Source organism: Eutrema salsugineum, unplaced genomic scaffold, assembly GCF_000478725.1.
Source record: "Eutrema salsugineum unplaced genomic scaffold, Eutsalg1_0 scaffold_11, whole genome shotgun sequence".
Classification (NCBI taxonomy): Eukaryota; Viridiplantae; Streptophyta; class Magnoliopsida; order Brassicales; family Brassicaceae; genus Eutrema; species Eutrema salsugineum.
The window spans coordinates 2,774,118-2,793,725 of NW_006256901.1; the positions used below are offsets into that span (position 1 = coordinate 2,774,118).

A 19,608-nucleotide genomic window follows, 5' to 3' on the forward strand; every position below is an offset into this window, starting at 1 on the left:
AATATAATATTATGTTTGGGTTCACTATTTTTAATTTAGGGTTTAGTTTTTCTTCATTTAAAATTCTGAAAATAAACAAATAATTATTTAAAAATAATTCTACATACACTTTAATATTATGTTTGAGTTCACTATTTCCAATTTAGGGTTTAGTTTTTCTTTATTTAAAATTTCGAAAATAAACAAATAATTATGTAAAATGATTCTACATAAATTTAGAATTACGTTTGGATTCACTATTTCCAAATTAAAGTTTAGTTTTTTCCATTAAGAAATAAAATATTTAAAATTATGTTATTTGGTAAATTACCTTAATTGATTTTATTATATGGCAGATTTTCATTGGCTAAAATAAAAAGGGGTGAATGAATGAATTCACCCCTAGGTAGGGCTGGAATTATTATCCGGTATCCAGTATCCGATCCGGTATCCGGTCCTATCCGATCCGTAAGAACCGAATATCCGTGTAGTTCGGATCCGGATCCGGATAGTAAAAGTAAGTATTCGTTTATTTCGGATACGGATCCGGATAATAGAAAATTTAGAAACCGGATATCCGTTATCCGTTTGTTAAATATTTGTCTAGCTTAGCCTTCATTTCAGCAATCTGCAATCCATCCATGTTCCCAGCTTGCTTTTCTTGGTACTATTACTAGATGCCAAGTATTCAATAAGCACAACAGCCTCTTCAAGGTATCTGGTGTTAAAATTTCTATTGCTTGCAGCATCAAGAGCCATCTGATACCTCCAATCAACACTTCTGAAGAAAATATCCAACAGTTGGACATCACTGAAACCATGATGTGGACAATCTCTCTGATATGCCTTGAATCTCACCTAATCAGCTTTGAATGCATCAGTTGGTCCCTGAGAGAACGTAGAGATTTATAGTATCAGTTCCTTAGACCTGGCATCATCATAGAAATTATGTAGAAAGGCGTTTCTTCTCTCCTTCCAAGTGGTCAGCGATCCGGGTTCCAACTGCTTAAGCCAATAAGCTGCTTTTCCAGCAAGAGAGTAAAGGAAAAGCTTACAAAAAAGAAAGTCATTGGACACTCTATTGCACTTGATACTGGTAACCAAGTCCACAAACTTCTTAATTTGGTCCATCGGATGTTCATGAAAAAGACCATGAAAAGGATGCTGACCCACAAGAGTGTAGTATGCAGGTTTCAGCTCAAAGTCATTTCTCTGAAATGCAAGAGGACGAATTGCAGACCGATTTGAATACAACTGCTCAAGCGTGTTGTAATCACCAAGTGTTCTGCCTCGAGCAGCTGCAGGATTCCTCACAATCTTGTTTACTGCAGTGTTCCCCTGGTTCTGATTTACTGCAGCGGTCCCCTGGTTTTGAATAGCCCCAGCATTCCTCTCGTTACCATGCGCGGCAGGTGCTGCATTATCAACAACAACATCCTCCGGTGAAGGTAGTGTAGGGATGATGTTTCCATCTCCACCAAGTCACTGGCCTCTTTCATCGCACACATGACCCTTCTGGTCTCTCCAAACTATCACGAACCAATCTCATCGCGTTCTCCATCACTGCTGGTTCCTTTGCTTTCCTATTTGTTCGCTCCAACTCTGGTAGCTCCTTTTTATTCAGATTCACTAGCGGATTGTCCTTGTTGCTTCTGGTTTTGCAAGTATGCATAAACCTGAAACACAAAAGACAAAGAGAGAAAACAACGTAAGTAAAATGAAAATAAATTTAATAAAAACGATTGGTGTCGACCAACACCACTAGTGGTGTCGACCAACACTAAAAGCTTAGTCATAATCAAGAACAAAAGTCTAGTGGCAAAAATCAAGTCCCCGGAAACGGCGCCAAAACTTGATCTACTCAAAGTTTAATCCCTAGAGCTACCCTACAAGACCACAAATGCACAGTTGTAGTATGTATGGGTCAAACTACAGAGACAAGAGATTTACTCAATAAACCTATTAGACTCAAATTACGCTAAGCAGAAATAATGGAATTGAAAGCAGCAAGGCAATAAAAACGGTTGTAAAGCTCGATTGGAAAAGGATTAGGTCCAGGTTTTTTCTCGGGAAATCAGATAATACAGATAAATCAATTACTTAGGGTTCAGGTTTAAGCGCGGTTCTTGAACTCAAATCACGGAATTGTAGTTAACCAACTTTTGTTGCGAGAGTTATCTAAGTCTAAATCTTAGAATTCCAAATTTCTTTGCAAATCATAAAGACATAGACTAGCTTTAAGCACAAGTTCGATATATTCACAAAGTATATAAACCAAATTTCTTTGTGAATAGCTACTTTTCTCACCCTAGGTTCTTTCAGATGATTCAATTACACTTTCGTGTCAATCAACTAACCTAAGATCTATGTTCCAGGAGACCAGTCCAGAATTAGCTTTAAGAACAACCTATGGTGAATAACTAATAAGATTATAAACTCTAACTATCCATTCAATCCAACATTCAATGAAATCTTTTATGAGAACCCTAAACCTAACAAGCTAAGTACTCAGACATGGATATTGAAGCAACAGACATGAATGAATAGATTGCAAATAAGAAATCACTGAATAAATAACAAGGGTTCAAAATCTTCTCTCAATACGAACAGAGTTCAGACTTGTCTCCCCAAAAAGCTCTCAAGGTATCGATATCTAAAAAAACAAAATTTTTTTCTCAGAAAATTCTCCAGAATCGATAATGATGGCTGAAAACCCTTCTAAAAACTAAAAACACGTTTTGGACCTTGTTGTAAATATTAGAGACTTCTGGGCCCAAGAGATCCTTCAAAAATAGGATAAAATCACGTTTTTCCCTTCATTCCTGAAATCAGTGTTGAGCGACACTACCAGTGGTGTCGCACGACACCGAAGCAAAGCACACAATTCATCATTCACGAAATTGATCCCTGTTTAGCTCCAAAATGCTCCAAAATCTCCAGTTAAGCTCCAAATGCACATACGACTTGTAAAGACTCTGAAGACTCCAAAGACACTAAAAAGACTCTATAAAAAAGACTTATATCATGGTCAAAAATCATAAAAACCATGATATATCAAAATCCAATTGTTACTCACTAGATTTTGGTGGGATGATAAAGCAGACACTTGGAAAATGTCATGGGTATCATGGAATAAGCTTACGGCCCCAAAAAATGCATGAGGATAAGGATTTCGAGATATCGATATGTTCAATGACTCTATGCTCGCAAAATTAGGGGCGAGACTTATTTCACACCCCCATGTACTGGCTTCTCGAGCTCTCTTGGGAAAATATTGCTCCGTCTAGATAATTCATGGAATGCTCCCTGACCTTAAATCCATCTCATGGATGGAGAAGCATCATGGCAGGGAGTGAAGTGCTTCGGAAAGGTCTAGGTTGGTTGATCAGAAACAGAGAATCCATTAGCATCTGGAGCGATCCTTAGCTCAGCACAGAATCCCCGCTCAGACCATTTGCCCCCCCCCCCACCTCTCGCCCATGTTGACTTCCGAGTGGCTGATATCTTTGATCTCAAGCACCATTCTTGGAACTGGAAAATGGTCCACAAGGTACTTCTGGAATACAAGCACCATATCTGATTGTTTTCGGTGAGTTCTTCACGCCCATCAAACAGACTGGTATGACTTCGTCAAAAGAACGAAGAGTATTTCGTTCGCTCCAGCTACGGTTTATCTGTCTATGAATCCATCCTAGAGCGACGACGGAACTTTAATTGGCGAAGAAACATTTGGAATATTCGGATAATGCCCAAGATTAAACAGCTGCTCTGGAGAGGGGCAGTGGAGGCCCTCCCCGTCAGAGTGGAACTTGTTCGTCGAGGTATTCAAGTCGATTCTGGATGTAAGATCTGTGAAAATCCTGAAACGATCACTCATGCTCTAAGAGGCTGTCAGTTTGCAAGAGAAGTTTGGGATTTACCTCCACTCAAGGCTCAGCCTCACTTAAACAATGTCTTGTGCCTGGATTTCCTCGCCTTCATCCCGTCACTAGTGAGTCTCCCTCCGACTGGAATCTCGGCTACGTCCCTCTCCACTTGGATCTGCTGGAACTTATGGACAGTCAGGAACCATCAAATTTTTTCGAACACGTGTATTTAGCAAGTGAAGTGGTCACCAAAGCTCTAGGAGAAACAAGGGCATGGCAAGAAGCGCAAAACTCTCTCCGCAAACCACATACACTGCAAGTGACGGCGGCTCCTCCTCCTCCTACCTTTACGTCACCTGCAATGTGGATGCAGCTTGGCACACAGTCAGAAAGCTGCGGTATGGGGTTCATTTTTAGAACCTTGGAGGAAGAGAGACCTTTGCACCGCTCTGCCTCGCGCCAGTTTGTTTCATGGGCACTTGCTGAAGAATCATGGGTGCTCAAAGAAGTTTTGATGTCCGCTATTGATGCAGGTTTCGAGGAAATGCAGGTCTTATTGGATTCTCAAATTTTAATAAATCTCATCAATTCGCAGGAAACATATATGGAGATACATGTTATTGTTAACGAGATATGCCATCTGGTGTTATTTTTTTTTGTTCTTTTCATTTTGTTCTTAATCAGATAATGTCGTGACTGACACTATTGTGAAAACGCTCTCAAATTTCTCTTATATCAAGTTGATTGATTAATGAGCATAACAATTTGACCCCCCCCCCCAAAAAAGTAGTGAAACTATAAATATATTGCATGAGAGAATGAAAAATGTATAAGAGTGAGAAAATGGTTTAAGATTGAGAGTGTAAAAAAAAAATGAAAAAAAAAGAGAAACAAAATATAACTTGAGTGTTTTTTAAATAAATTTCAATAAAATTAGAAATTTAAAATGGTGTGACAATTTAAACCTAATTATATTATTTTTAAAAAAATCAAATTCGGTTCTGAGTTATTTTTGGTTTGTTTAAAACAAATTCGAATTATTACACTATAGCATGATATAAATAGTAGATTAAATATCTAAAACAGATTTAAAATTTCAACTAAATAATTTTAGAATATTAAGAAAAAAATATTTTTGTTTTTAAATTTAAATTAGTTAGCGTTTAAATTAAACGCTTATAAACGTTTAAGCGAACTTTAAACAACGTTCGTGATAGTCAGTAAAATATTTTGAAACTCAATGATAATAATTATATGATAAGTTTGATTTTCTATTAAAAAAAAACTCAACAATAATGACATATCAGTTTTCTTTAAAAAGAACTGATAAAGTAATCCTTCCTTTGATCCAAACAGATCCATCATATTCATCTTTGGTTCTCCTTCTCCTTTTCTATCTCTCTGCAAAATTTTCGTCTTTCTTCTTCTCGCCCCAACCAAAATTTTATTTATTAAATTCTCAGGTTTTTACTTCATTTTCAATCCCATCTTACCTCTTTCTGATTTCTTTTTGTTTTCTCTAGTGTTATCCTGATTTTTTTTTTTTTGACTTTGATCAATCAAGCCACCAACTCGCCCAATTAAAAAAAAAAAAAAAAAAAAATTCACAGTAAGTCTTTGTGTCATGTTTAAATTTTCATCACTTAACAAACGATTTCGATCTCATTTACTTCTCAGAGAATGCTGAATTTCGCTTAGAAAAAGTTTCACTCTTTCTTCAATTGCTGTGAGAAATCAGGCAATGTGAAACGTTGATCCGTAGCAGTTTTGTTTCTTGATTTCAGATTTAGGGTTTTTGTGTCTCCATCGTCTCTCATAAAAACATCATAAGTTATTATTTATTTTATTTTTTTGGTAAAAACATCATAAGTTATTGTTTGAGATGAAGTCAATATATATAGACATTGTTGAGAGTCAAATAGGTTAATCATGCGAGTAATCATTAGCTTGCATCAGGAAACAGAACAATAAAAATGGGAGTAATCATTAGCTTTTATAATCATGCATTGTATTGCAAATTGTTGAAAATAAGAGATAGTTTGAGCAATTGAGAATGCCATCTATATTGTTCTGTGTTGAAGAATTATAAACTAAGATTTAGAGCTATGGATACGTTTGTTTATTTACTTGCACACAGATTCTTTCTTCAAAAAGATACAAAACCTCAGGCATGTCGGCTAAAAATGGCATTAAGCTTTTCAACATATTTTTATGGAACAATTTTTTTGTCAATGTTCTAATCTGTTTTTTCTCACTCATTCTTGTATATCATAGTGACAGGCAAAGTCATTGTAATAATGGGAGTAAGCGGAGCAGGAAAATCGTAAGTTTCATTTTAAAATGTTATTGGACTAATTAAAAAGCTTGAAAACAGTGATTGATCTTGTAGTGATGCTTTTTACTTCACTTTGTTAGTACCATAGGTAAGATGTTGGGAAAAGCTCTAGATTGTGATTTTCTTGATGCAGATGATTTTCACTCTCTATCAAACAGAGGTAACAAAAAAAATCAAAATACATTGTGACTAACGAATTAATGTTCTCATCAGTTGTGTAATTTGATGTTTGAACATTTGCTCATGGTTTAACACCAGATAAGATGAGCCAAGGCATTGCTCTTTCAGATGAAGACCGGAAGCCATGGCTTGAAACATTACAGGGGAGTTTGCGAAAACGTTTACTCAATGGAGAAACCGTTGTTCTCGCTTGTTCTTCATTGAGAAAACAGTATAGAGAAATCTTGAGAGGCTCTGATCCTGATTACAAACCTGGAAGCTATTCGAGCTGCAAAGTGAAGTTTGTGTTGTTGGAAGGTAATGCAGAGGTGATCGCTGCTCGGTTACAGAAGAGAGCTTCTGAGGGAGAACACTTCATGCCTCTCACTCTTCTTCAGTCTCAGTTTGATCTGCTTCAAGCTGATGATGACTGTGAAATGATATTCAAAGTCAGTGTGGTTCTAAGCCCTGAGGTTATAGTTAAGTCAATTCTTGAAATGGTAACAAATTCTTTGAACCCTTGAGAAGACATATGAAATTCTCAGCACATTTGTATTATTGTATTACTTCTATTCTACATTGACTATATATAATAAGCAAAACTTACTTTCCGAGTATTCAAGTTTTGATTGAACAGTTTTCATATGAATTTGGTCCAGATTATTCAGCCAAAATTGGAGAAAAGCCAGCACAACCTATTCAACAATAATAAACTACATAAGGATTAGTTGTGGAGTATTTATTTGAATAATGATGACCAGATCAATTCGACCAGTAACAACACATGTACCAACTGTTGCATTCTAAGTCATCAAAAGCAACCCAAAAAAAAATCAGACATTAAACTTATAGCAGAAGAAGTTGTCTATGTCAAAATCAAATAGTCGTAATAAAGACCTGTAGGATTTGGTTTAATATTAAAAAGAAAGCAAAATGTCTATTAATCTTATTTGGAACTTGGGAGACATCATCATTACAATTAATATTCATATTGCAATATTAAAAGTTTAATTAAGCTTAGTGTGTGTGCATTAAGGCATCGCGTTTGCTGGTGCATGAGTGGTGCCATCTTTTTATAAGCTCTTGTTTCCCATCTCATATATTGCTTAAAAGAGACATTATTTGGTTTAAATAAAGGGAACTAACTTGTTAATGGAAACATTCGAATATATTAATACATGCTCAATTATTCTGCCTAAAGTGGAGAAAGCCAGCACAACCGATTCAATAATATTTTTTTAAAACAATTTTTTTTGGAAACTAATAATGAACTTTCTTACAAAAAAAACTATATATAATGATTAGTTATGGAGTATTTATTTATTTGAATAATGAAGACCAAATCAATTCAACTCTAACAAACATATACCAACTATTTCATTCTTATGTCATCAACACATTCTTATGTCATCAACACGAAGACCTTATCTTCATTTTCACAATTTTTGTAGAAAAATATTTTAATTCAATGTTGCTCGACAACTCACGAAGCCGTCTTTCTTGATTATATATAAATACTTTCTTATAAAACTAGGAAAAATATTTGCTATAATTTCGTCCATCGTCTCCGATAATCTCCGGCAAAATCCAGGAATTTTCCCGAGAAAATTCAAAAAAACCGTAATTGTCTATATTCCTCATTCATGGCTGTTACACTTGAAGTTCTCCCGGCGAGAAAACGGCGTCCGTTTATTGTCGTCGGATCTCTCGATTCTTCAAAGACGTCAGATTCGAAACTGATCCGATCACTGTTCTTCGCGTCTCAAGAGATTTCTCTTATGCAGCCTCTCCGATTCATCCTGAGACGGAATTCTCTCTCCGTCATACGCAAGGCGAAGATACTATCGGCGATTTTCGAGGAGCTTCTTCTCCGATCAAATCACATGGTGGTTTACTCGCAATCGGCTCAGCTCTGTTTCGAGGAATTGCATATCGTGATGCAGCGTATGAAGACTTTGATCGAGGATTGCTCAAGAGCAAGCAAACTCTGGCTACTCTCTCAGATCGAAATCGTCGCCTTCAGCTTCCAAGAGCTAATCACTGATTTATCCACCGTCCTCGATATTTTACCGGTCAATGACTTGAGTCTAAGCGACGACGCCGAAGATCTCATCGTTCTATTAAGAAAACAATGCTCCGATTCGTTTCAGTTCATCGATCCTCGCGACGAAGCTCTCCGTCGTAAAGTGACGGATACAATCGCCGGAATCAAGCACCAGATCTCTCCAGATCAATCGAAGCTAACCGAGATTTTCAGCGATTTAGGTTTTCCAGATTCCGCTAGCTTGAGGGAAGAAATCCAGATATTGGAGGATCAAACACATGATCAGATCGACGAGAGATCCAAATCCTCCGCCGCGTCTCTCATTGGATTCGTTCGTTACTCAAACTGCGTGATTCACGGTCCTTCGACGCCGTCGCCAAATCCAGATTTCCGCCGCTACAAGTCGTTATCAGACGCGAATATCCCGGCGGATTTCCGGTGCCCAATCACGTTGGAGCTGATGCGTGACCCGGTGGTGGTTTCCACCGGTCAGACGTATGATCGAGAGTCGATCGATCTCTGGATCCAGTCAGGTCACAACACTTGCCCAAAGACAGGCCAGGTCCTCAAGCATACGAACCTCATACCAAACCGTGCCTTGAAGAACCTGATCGTGATGTGGTGCCGAGATCAGAAGATCCCGTTTGATATATACGGAGACGGCGACGCAGGGACTCATACGCCGTGTCAAGACGCGGTGGAGTTTACGAAGATGATGGTTTCGTTTTTGATCGAGAAGCTCTCAGTGGCAGAGCCGAACGGCGTCGTTTTCGAGCTCCGAGCTTTAGCTAAGTCAGATTCGGTAGCCCGAGCCTGCATAGCCGAGGCTGGAGCAATACCGAAGCTGGTACGGTATCTAGGTTCAGACTCACCGAGCCTTCAGATAAACGCCGTGACGACGATTCTCAACCTCTCGATCTTGGAACAGAACAAAACGAGGATCATGGAAACAGACGGAGCTTTAAACGGCGTTATCGAGGTTTTGCGTTCGGGTGCCACGTGGGAGGCTAAAGCAAACGCTGCCGCGACTCTGTTCAGTTTGGCTGGCGTCTCGGCTTACAAAAGAAGACTCGGGAGAAAGGCACGTGTCGTTAGCGGATTAGTTGACTTGGCGAAAATGGGACCCACAAGCGCGAAAAGAGACGCGCTTGTGGCGATTCTGAACCTGGCGGCGGAGAGAGAGAACGTGGGGAGGTTCGTCGAAGCTGGGGTGGTAGAGGCTGCAAGAGACGCATTCCGGGAGCTACCGGAGGAGGCGGTGGCGGTTGTAGAGGCGGTGGTGAGGAGAGGAGGACTCATGGCGGTTTCTGCAGCGTTTGGGCTGATACGGCTATTGGGGGAGATGATGAGGGAAGGAGCGGATACGACAAGGGAGAGTGCAGCGGCGACGCTGGTGACGATGTGCCGGAAAGGAGGATCGGAGCTAGTGGCGGAGATGGCGGCGATTCCAGGGATAGAGAGGGTTATATGGGAAATGATAGGGACAGGAACGGCGAGGGGAGGGAGAAAAGCGGCGTCGTTGATGAGGTATTTAAGGCGGTGGGCCGCCGGAGATAACCATGAGACGGCAACAGAGATGCAAAGCATCATTGTGCCAGCTCCTAGTATGATTTTTAATCCCGTTTTATGATTTTTTGTTTCTGTGTATAGTTTAAAAGGTTTTTTTTGGTTTTTTTGTTTTCCCCTTACGGTTTTGAGAAGAAAATGATTCTTTTACAAGTATTATTAAGCTAAAAACTGTAAATGTTATTTAAGAAAAATAAACAAAAGATTTACTCCTCTTGTTTTCCCAAAATTTCAAGAGATAAGTTGTGACTCTTGTGATAATCTTGCTATTATGTTATCTCTCACTCTCTCAGTCATAAATGTTTTATCGATAATCATAAAACAAATACAGTATTACTAATCTTGAAAGCATAGAGATATAGACACAATGTCAACACAAAAGACAGAGCAATTGGACGAGATATAGACACAAGCAGGTTCCCAAAAAGAGTGATAATGATTGGGAATTGGAATTGATTGCAAATGGCTAACAATATTTATTTTCGTTTTAGGGAAGCAAACATTTTTCTTTTCTTTGCTTTACTTCTTGGATCTTTCAAAGCACGCAAATAATCATCTGTAAATTAGTAGTTTCTATATGGTCCCCCCAATCTTCTTCGACATTCTCCAATTTATGAAAACTAGATTTTTGGGGGCAGAAACTTTACAATAATACAAACAAAAATACAAAAAGAAAGGCTGTTCTAGAGTACTAACTCGTACAGCCAATACATTTGAGTCATTTGAGTAATCAAAGCGGTGGGAAAATTCATTTTTAATACTTGTTCATGGTTCAACAAGGTTTTTTTTGTTCCGACATGGTTCAACCAGGTACGATACTTGAAATGTCAACAAATTCTTTGAACCTTTGAGAAGATATATCGAAATTCTGACCACATTTTATTATGACTATTCATCTTTCTATTCCAAATTTACTATAATAATCAAAACTTACTCTCCTGAGTACAGTAGTTTTGATTGAACAACTTATATAAAGTTGGCATTTGTTCGAAATGTACAATTGTTTCATCATCTTCTCCACTTTTTTTTTTTCCTGCTACAGTTTTTTCACACGAATAAGTGAGTGGGCTTTTACAGGCCCATTAATCCACAACGCGGAAAACTAATAAAAATAGTGTTATACAGAAGACACATACATGCTGGTTTTGCAACAACAAAACGACACAGCGTTCATTTGAAGAAAATACAAACAGCAACACAACTCGTTACTGCATTTTGACCGCCAAGTTTGTTGTAACCCTCGCTCGCTCGGGTGATCTCTCTGCCTCTTTTTGGCGGGAAAATAGACGAGAACACGAAACCCTCGAGGACAGAGATCAGTGAGAGAGACGGAGAGACGGAGATAGAGAGAGAAATTTAGATTGAGAGGAGAGAAAGAGAAAGTAAAGATGGCAGATGAAGGTAAGGAGGAGGCGGGAATGAATCAAGTGGAGGAGGATTTCTCTGTGTGGAAGAAGAACACACCATTCCTCTACGATCTTATGATCTCTCACCCTCTCGAATGGCCGTCCCTCACCGTCCATTGGGTCCCGTCAACGCCGAATCCTTACGCGGCGGACCCTTACTTCGCCGTCCACAAGCTTATACTCGGGACCCACACTTCCGGTGGTGCCCAAGATTTTCTCATGATCGCCGACGCCGTTATCCCAACTCCCGACGCCGAACCAGATTTAGGCAGCAGAAATCAGGATCCCATTATCCCTAAGGTATTGTGGCTCATGAAGATTCCTCTTTTCTGGTGATCTTCGTAGCTCGTGTTCTATGCTCACCATGTGTTCGATAAAATTACTAGCTGAAAGTTTCAGGGACGGTCTTAGAGAACATACAATTGATAATTTACTGGGTTTTAGTTCCAGTGCATAAGAATATCTGGTTATCACTTATTCGTGTTTATTCAACGATCCGATGTGTTGTAGGTGGAGATTAGGCAGAAGATACGTGTTGATGGAGAAGTGAACAGAGCGCGTTGCATGCCACAAAAGTCGACGCTTGTTGGTGCGAAAACAAGTGGGTGTGAAGTGTTTCTGTTTGATTACGCGAAACATGCTTCAAAGCCACAAACAAGTGATTGTGATCCTGATCTGAGGCTGGTGGGACATGACAAGGAAGGTTATGGATTGTCTTGGAGTCCTTTCAAGGAAGGTTGTCTTCTGAGTGGTTCACAGGATCAGAAGATCTGTCTTTGGGATGTTTCAGCTACGCCGCAAGAAAAAGTTCTGAATGCAATGTTTGTGTATGAGGTAAGTGGAACAATACTACTGGTGTTTTATCTTTCTCCTGTTTCTAGAAGATGTGCTGCATCTGATTTTTATTCCCTCGGTATGGGTCTAGGGACATGAAAGTGTTATCGAAGATGTATCATGGCACATGAAGAATGAGAACCTTTTTGGGTCTGCTGGTGATGATGGTCGATTGGTAATATGGGACACACGGACAAACCAAATGCAACACCAAGTGAAAGTTCACGAGAAGGAGGTAGAAACCATCTCTAATATCTCTGCACATTTAAGATGAAAGTAAATTATCGAGGTTTGATATCTTAAGTCTGTGTGGCCTCTGTTTGTTGAAAACCAGAAGTCATTGACCATATGCTAACTTGCATACACAATCTCCCAGTCAAATATTCCAATTTCGGTACACATTCCGTATGACCATGCTTTCTTGTGTTTCTCAGGTGAATTATCTGTCTTTCAATCCATTCAACGAATGGGTTTTGGCCACCGCTTCCTCAGACTCCACTGTTGCCTTGTTTGACCTCCGGAAGCTGAATACACCACTGCACGTTTTGAGCAGCCATGAGTATGTTCCTTTACATTTCTCACATCCTCTAGGCCATCTATATATTGTTGATACACCATTCTAATGAATGATTTGGTTACAGGGGAGAGGTTTTCCAAGTGGAGTGGGATCCTAACCATGAAACAGTGCTCGCATCATCTGGTGAAGACAGAAGGCTGATGGTCTGGGACCTGAACAGGTAACATCATCTCCTTTTCAAACTCGAAAACTTTTGACTTTTTATTCTGAAAATTGATCAATATGAGTAAGGCTTCTTTATTTTGGGGGTTTACAGGGTTGGAGAAGAGCAGCTTGAGATAGAGTTAGATGCAGAAGATGGTCCACCAGAGTTACTCTTCTCTCATGGAGGCCACAAGGCTAAGATATCAGACTTTTCTTGGAACAAAAACGAGCCTTGGGTCATTGCGAGTGTAGCTGAAGACAACAGTCTTCAAGTGTGGCAGATGGCGGAAAGCATCTATCGAGACGAAGATGATGCTGAGGTTGACGAGGACGTCAAACAAGATGCACAATAGATCAAAGAAAATTATGAAATTATTTGGTCTGTAACTACCTAAGTTTATTTCGTGCTTGAGCCAACTTCAAACAGAGCTTTGCGTTTGTGGTAGAACTAACTTGAACCAATTCCACTTGTTAACGTATCATGTTGGAAGAATTTCAAGATTTCCAGCTCTAGTTGCAAAATCTTGTTTTTTCCAAATGCAACATTGATAAGAACTCAAGAAATGAAGCTAATAAATTACAAAACCAAACGGCAAGAACACTGGCAAATTCGATTTGAATATTAACACGTCTTACCTCTAGCTTCAACGAGCTCAACGAGCTCAACGAGGAAACAATCACATAAAAAAAAAGATGAAAACAAAAGAGATTACAAAAATGATAATAGCACAAACGTACCCTGAGGGAAACTGGTGACACAGTTGAAACTCTACTACTTATTAGAAATTAACTACCCTTGTGAAAATGGATAGTACTACATGATTGATGATGCTTCAAACTGTTTTCGCCACACGAGTCTCACCTGTTGCAAGAGCAAACACCATGAGTTCATAAAACTAAATCCACACAACCCAGAAGTTGACAGAAGTCGATAGAAAACTGTTTCAAGATTTAATTTTACTGGACAACCTCTAAGAAAGAGATCCTAAGGTACTAGTAATCTCACCTTTTCTCTTATTAGCACCAGAAGCATCGACACTGAATGTTCCATTTCCATTACTACAGAGAGGAATCTCCTTGCCAGCCAAGTTCTGATTACCCAAGCATTGTAGCTGCTCAAACTCACAACCATTAAGCCCTTGCTCATTCATCGATGCACCTTCTCCGATGTTCCCATTTTGAAGGCAGTACAAGTTGTCAACATCGCATTGCATATTGCAAGGATTCATCATATACGAGAAAGGCACGTTTGTAACCGCGGGTTTTTGATAAGGGAACGCACCAATCTCTCCTTCTATCCTTCCTCTTATATCAACAAGCAAACACTTTAGCCTCGTAACCTCAGCTTCCAATGCAGCTTGACCTTGCAACCTTTTCAACAGCTGATTATTCACCGCCCTAAGCCTGATCACCTCGTCCTCCAACGAAGCCGCTTTAGCCTTCTTCTTCTCTCTATACTTTCTAACCGCTTCTCTGTTCCCCAAAGGTCGCTTCTTGCTCTTCTTCCCTGAAGATTCCGATGTGTCATCGGTGGAAGCTTTGTCGTCGCTCTGCGCAGGGAGGATCTTGGTGTGCACATGGAGACATGTATGAGTATGTGTGTTCTCTGGTCCAGGAGGGTTACAAGTGTGAGTGTGAGTACAAGCATGAGAGTCGTTGAGAAGCTCATCGAAGAAAGAATCCATCGAACAGTTGCTAGGAGGAAACTCAGGCATCTTCGGATTCGACAAAGCTTCCTGGTTCGAGAACTCAAGCTCACCGTCGTCCATCACAGAAACCCAGCAACAAGTAGGAACCTTTTAACAATTTTGATTGATCTAAACCCAAAAAGTATGACACTTTATGGATACAATTGTTCTAGAGACCAAATGAGCTTTCCCGATCAAGACCAGACCTAATTTCAGAGGGAAAAAGACAATTCAAACGATTCAAAAGAAGTCAAAATCCAATTACCAAATATCTAATCATCGGCTGATTCAATTCATACGATTCAAGAGAAGTCAAAATCCAATCATTGATATCTAAATTGAAAGAAATCTCGTACCTTTAAGATCGAGACAAGTGAAGAAATTAGGCGAAAAGCTTCAAGAGAAATGCAGGAGAATCGCCATTACAGACCCTAGTTTCGAATTGAGAAACATGAGAGGCGAATCGGCGAGGAGGGTTTTTAGAGAGAGACGCGAGGATTAGAGAAAGGAAACCCTAGAGACGAAATGGTGCTATAACTTTGATGATAGAAGCGTATTAACAGATGGCATCATTTCCATGGCGGAAAGACATGGACGTACTAAAAGAGATTTGGAGTTGCACAGATTCGTTTTCTTCCTTTTTTGTGTTAATTGATTCGTATCAAATTTTGATTTGTTTCGACCTTTTCGTAAATTAAAGCTGCTACCACTCGACCAAAAAAAAAAACAAAGCTGCTACCAAATAAACTCTTGGTCAACTAAATCTCTTTGGTCAACTAAATTTGGTTTTCCAAAAAGGTTATTTCTATAACATTTTAAGAATAATAATTAGATATTGATTGTATATAGTGATATAATTAAATCTTCAAAAAAAAAAATTTTACATTAATGTTGAACTAGAATTTCCCATGTATCAATCATTGAACTGTAGTACAAAAGTATACCAAATATATATGGGAGATTTGTTTAATAATCTAAAAAATTCTTATAATTTGAAAAGTAACCCATATTTTCAAAAATTTTAAACTAGCAAACATGTAATATCCTTATAAACCAAATCGAGGACACCATTGAAACCTTGCCACAGAGAGGTGATTCACAATATAAGGATGTTATGCTATGGAGACAAAAGAATGACAAATTCAAAGCAAGTTTCAGCTCCAAGCTAACTTGGATCCAAACTCGAAACTCTCAGCCCACTTGTGAATGGTATAAAGGTGTATGGTTCTCTTATACAACACCTAAATACTCATTCATAAACGGGCTTACAATGCATAATCGTTTAACCACTTGTGATAGAATGTTGCACTGGAATGTTGGAGCAATAGGAGATTGCATTTTCTGTCAAGACTTGGAAAGCAGAGATCATCTATTCTTCCCCATGGTCGAAATGGCGCTGGTCGTTAGGCGGGCGCTTGGGTCTCGACTAGAGTCTTATCAGAAAATCGTTGATTAGTCGGTGTTTAATCGCCAATTAGTGGAATTTTTTTTTGGGTTATAAGTTATAAACCATGGTCGATATATGTATAGTTGATTGTCAAACGTAATATGAAATATGCATATTTGATTGTCAAAGTAACATAACAATAAGAAATCAAGTTCAAACACACATCAAAGTTTAAAAAACAAAAGAGAAGTACAAGCACATGATGCCAAAAAAAAAAAGATAGTCTTGATATTGAGAGGCCAAAAAAATACAAGGAAAGCATAATCTTCATCCGTTTTCTCTTCAATAATCAAGTTATCATGTGTGTTGTACTTCTAGATGTGTTTGAGCTTGTCATTTACTAATGAAACCTGCAAAAAAAGAAAAATTATAAGGTCAAAACAGTTTACAATACAAGAGATAACACATAATGAATTGAGAACACAAGGTTTTTAATCCCATAAAAACCATGACTAATTGATCACATACGATACAAGCCTATTGTCTAATCCTAACAGAGCAAGGCATCGAAGACATCATAGAAAGACAAATACATAGATCCATAAAAAAATCAGAACATTGACCTCAAAGAACAAGAAATGACAAACAAGAAACTAACCTGATTAAGAAGTTTGTGAGTCCCGAAACAGAGGAACTTCTTGATATTCATCAGGTTCGAACTCCATGTCAATAGCATCTTCCGGTTCAGAATCAAAATCATCATCATAGATGTCTCTTGTCTGTGATGCTTGTGTGGCTAGCATCAGATTGATTTCACTGTCTTGCTCTTCCAAACGTGGTCCCACGATCCATTCTTCAACGGTATCTTCATTACCATCTTCGAAGATAGCATCAGCATTTTGCTCTCTTATCTTTTTCTGCTAGTTGAACAACTTAGCATTAAATTGGACATAGACTATATTTTTTAAGCGATTCACATCTAGTCTATTCTTTTTCTTAGTGTGGATCTGCAAAACCAGAGAGAAACCAGAGTTCAACGATTAACATTATGAGCTTGTGAGAAAACAATATAAGATATAAAGCCAAAATACACTAACCGATTCAAAACAACTCCAATTTCTTTCACAACCCGAAGAGCTAGAGGTCAAAGCAAGTATTCTTGTTGCTAACTTTTGCAAAGTTGGTGCACCACATCCATATGTTGACCACCAATTCCCTATGTCAATTCAAGTGAGGATGATCAATAAGTAGTGAGGATGAGTAACTAAGAGAATTACAGCGAGGAGACTAACCTGGATCAAACTTCTCATCTCTTGTTTTCACAGCCTCTTAATGCTAAGTTTTTGCCAAACAATCCGAGTTTGTTCTTGTAGAGTTTACCCTCATGATTCATAACCTTATCTTGAGAATCAAAGTTACCATATTAAAAAGTCTCTACACAGCTGATGAATCCTTCTACGATGGCCATGTCAAACTGTATACTGTTGTCTTTGTAGAAGTAAAACGGGTTAAGGAAGTATGCAGCCACATGTAATGAAGAATCCAACCTCCCTTTCATCTTTTCATCAATAATTTTAAAAACAGGCTGGTAATTATTTTCCAAATGATCACAAGCTTCCATTCTGCACTTCTTGACTTCTAAAATCTCACCAAAAATAAACTCCATATAAGGTATCTTCTCTCCATCGGCTAGCCTTAGAACCTTCACCAAAGGGCTGAAGATCTTCAAAACCATCATCACAGAATTCCAAAAACCAAAATTCATAACAGTATCAAATGTGTTCTTTTCCTTCAAAGATTTTGAATGTGTACATTCATACCACTCATCACTTGTAAACATTGCCTTAAGCTGAGCTTTCTTATCATGCATGCAGTGGAGAGTCAAGAAACAAGTTGCAAACTTTGTTGCACCAGGTCTGATGATATCTCTCTTCCTTGTATATGCTCTCATCATTGACAAAGTTTTATGATGAGCATATATGAAGACAATGGCTTCTTTTGCTTGACTAATAATCTTGGCATAATTAGGCAACATCGAAACTCCCTCAAGCATCAAGTCTAGGGTGTGAGCTGCACATCCACTCCAAAAGATAGTTGGTCTCTTCTCTCTAAGTATCCTAGCCGCTGATACATTGTTGGTTGCATTATCAGTAACCACTTGCACTATTTTTTCAGCTCATACATCTTCTATGCACTGGTAAATGTAGTTGAAGATGTACAAACCAGTATGTGAATCTTTGGAGGTGTCCTTTGAAGAAAGAAATCAAGTACCACCTCTTGAATTAACTCACAAATTCATGATGCTTCTTCTTTTCATGTCAGTCCATGCATCAGTCATCACAGAGCAACCTTCTCTTTCCCATTATTCTTCTAAAATCTTCAATTTTTGCTGTGTCCTCTAGAACTTCTTCATTTAACAATGGTTCACGCAGCTGGTATTGACTTGGTGGTACCCAACCAGGCCCGAACTGTCCCAATGCTTCACAAAACAACTTAAAAAGTTCGTTGTCTGTAGCATTGAATGGGATGCTTGCATGATAGGCCCACCTAGCTCAATATTGGCGTACAATATGTGTCTTCTCTTTAGAAATAACATCATGGATGCTCTGTTGCCTTTTCCGAGTAGCTAACGAAGCTTCTGTATCAATGCAGATTACAAACTTATCAATCGGATCTTGGAAATGAGGTGATCTCATTGTTCCAAGCTCTTTTCCTAGTTCATCAGTGGCTTGCTTCTTAACATTCACCTCAGCTCGCAAATCATCTCCATGTCTTCTTTTCAGACTTTTCTTCTCCTTTGCTTCATTCAATGCCTTCATACACTTATCTTTATCCTCCTGACTTGACCTGGGACAAGAAGCCACGACACCTTTCTTATGTGCAATGTGTTGCTTCAATCGATGAATTCTACCCGATATCTCTTTTCCACAAAGTTTACATTTCACTTTGTCTGGATTCAGGGGATCATACAAGACACCATCCTCCCATCCAACATCAGCTGAATTACGCTTAAGAAAAGTTAAAATTTCCGGTGGTGGATCAGCCATTTTAGGTGGTGGATCAGCCAGGAACTAATGAAGATGAATGGTGGGCTATAAGTTAGATGAATGGTGGGTAATAAGTTAGATGAAGATGGGTTATAAAATAGATGAATGTGGGTTCTAAGTTAATGAAGATGAATCAAAGAGCAGAATCGGAACCAATACACAACACCAAACCAAAGAACTTGTTCTTTGTTAGAGAGATTGAGAGATTTAGAGATTGTTACCTCGAAAACGAAATGGAAGACTTTGTAGATGATGAAAGAGCTTGATTTGGTCAGGATTTCTTGATGTTCTCGGAGGTTGATGTTGATTAAGCTTGATTTCCTCCTGATTTCATCGTGAGTTTCTGCATTTTCATCGCGATTAGGATTAGAATTTGGGGAAATTTAGTTTAGGGTTTGTTTAAGATCGATCGGGTTTAATCAACAGACCTTATGTCGTTTTACAAAGAAAAGAAAAACAGATATGGGCCCGAGACTATCCCATCAATAAACCCAAATTTTTATCTGATTTTCTAAAAATTTGGGGCGATTTTTTTTTGATTTGTGCCGCCTTTTTCATTAGTCGCTTCTAGGCAGT

At 38.6% G+C, this 19,608-nt stretch overlaps 4 protein-coding genes, 1 non-coding gene and 1 pseudogene across 6 annotated transcripts; 4 read left to right on the forward strand and 2 right to left on the reverse strand.

The window, feature by feature from the left end:
* The first annotated feature begins 793 nt into the window (after window positions 1-793).
* LOC112090168 lies at window positions 794-900 on the forward strand. The gene has a single exon (XR_002901516.1). It is a non-coding gene; the product is annotated as a small nucleolar RNA R71 (small nucleolar RNA).
* Window positions 901-5,191: 4,291 nt separating this feature from the next.
* Window positions 5,192-6,956, forward strand: LOC18026021 (gluconokinase). 2 transcript variants are annotated; one of them, XM_006409326.2, is made up of 5 exons: window positions 5,192-5,308; window positions 5,410-5,454; window positions 6,120-6,168; window positions 6,261-6,340; window positions 6,439-6,956. In XM_006409326.2, coding segments are annotated over exons 2-5 (555 nt in total). In that variant the 5' UTR covers window positions 5,192-5,308; window positions 5,410-5,453; the 3' UTR covers window positions 6,864-6,956. The 2 variants fall into 2 exon arrangements, with proteins under 2 accessions (XP_006409389.2, XP_024016485.1); XM_024160717.1 differs by having other exon boundaries at window positions 5,198-6,168; window positions 6,269-6,340.
* An 821-nt stretch (window positions 6,957-7,777) lies between these two features.
* Window positions 7,778-10,192, forward strand: LOC18026022 (U-box domain-containing protein 16). Its single transcript, XM_006409327.2, has one exon. It carries the CDS (start codon window positions 7,983-7,985, stop codon window positions 10,011-10,013), a length of 2,031 nt encoding a protein of 676 aa, XP_006409390.1. The 5' UTR covers window positions 7,778-7,982; the 3' UTR covers window positions 10,014-10,192.
* A 1,020-nt stretch (window positions 10,193-11,212) lies between these two features.
* LOC18025837 (WD-40 repeat-containing protein MSI2) lies at window positions 11,213-13,406 on the forward strand. The gene is made up of 6 exons (XM_006409328.2): window positions 11,213-11,655; window positions 11,866-12,189; window positions 12,281-12,424; window positions 12,624-12,748; window positions 12,831-12,926; window positions 13,023-13,406. Exons 1-6 carry the CDS (start codon window positions 11,338-11,340, stop codon window positions 13,261-13,263), a joined length of 1,248 nt encoding a protein of 415 aa, XP_006409391.1. The 5' UTR covers window positions 11,213-11,337; the 3' UTR covers window positions 13,264-13,406.
* A 95-nt stretch (window positions 13,407-13,501) lies between these two features.
* LOC18025838 (basic leucine zipper 23) lies at window positions 13,502-15,270 on the reverse strand. The gene is made up of 3 exons (XM_006409329.2): window positions 14,955-15,270; window positions 13,917-14,804; window positions 13,502-13,772 (listed from the first exon to the last, which is right to left on the reverse strand). Exons 2-3 carry the CDS (start codon window positions 14,677-14,679, stop codon window positions 13,744-13,746), a joined length of 792 nt encoding a protein of 263 aa, XP_006409392.1. The 5' UTR covers window positions 14,680-14,804; window positions 14,955-15,270; the 3' UTR covers window positions 13,502-13,743.
* Window positions 15,271-16,647: 1,377 nt separating this feature from the next.
* LOC112089688 lies at window positions 16,648-19,032 on the reverse strand (annotated as a pseudogene).
* Between the last annotated feature and the right edge of the window lie 576 nt (window positions 19,033-19,608).

Excerpts from the sequence above, each read along its gene's own strand:
- LOC18026021 (XM_006409326.2), top strand. Across the intron at positions 6,169-6,260 it reads GTAAGCGGAGCAGGAAAATC|TACCATAGGTAAGATGTTGG; the intron begins GTAAGTTTCATT and ends TCACTTTGTTAG. Across the intron at positions 6,341-6,438 it reads TCACTCTCTATCAAACAGAG|ATAAGATGAGCCAAGGCATT; the intron begins GTAACAAAAAAA and ends GTTTAACACCAG.
- LOC18026022 (XM_006409327.2), top strand. The coding sequence starts at position 7,983 with ATGGCTGTTACACTTGAAGTTCTCCCGGCGAGAAAACGGCGTCCGTTT.
- LOC18025837 (XM_006409328.2), top strand. The coding sequence starts at position 11,338 with ATGGCAGATGAAGGTAAGGAGGAGGCGGGAATGAATCAAGTGGAGGAG. Across the intron at positions 12,749-12,830 it reads CACGTTTTGAGCAGCCATGA|GGGAGAGGTTTTCCAAGTGG; the intron begins GTATGTTCCTTT and ends ATTTGGTTACAG. Across the intron at positions 12,927-13,022 it reads ATGGTCTGGGACCTGAACAG|GGTTGGAGAAGAGCAGCTTG; the intron begins GTAACATCATCT and ends GGGGGTTTACAG.
- LOC18025838 (XM_006409329.2), bottom strand. The coding sequence starts at position 14,679 with ATGGACGACGGTGAGCTTGAGTTCTCGAACCAGGAAGCTTTGTCGAAT. Across the intron at positions 13,773-13,916 it reads TGGTGCTAATAAGAGAAAAG|GTGAGACTCGTGTGGCGAAA; the intron begins GTGAGATTACTA and ends CTCTTGCAACAG.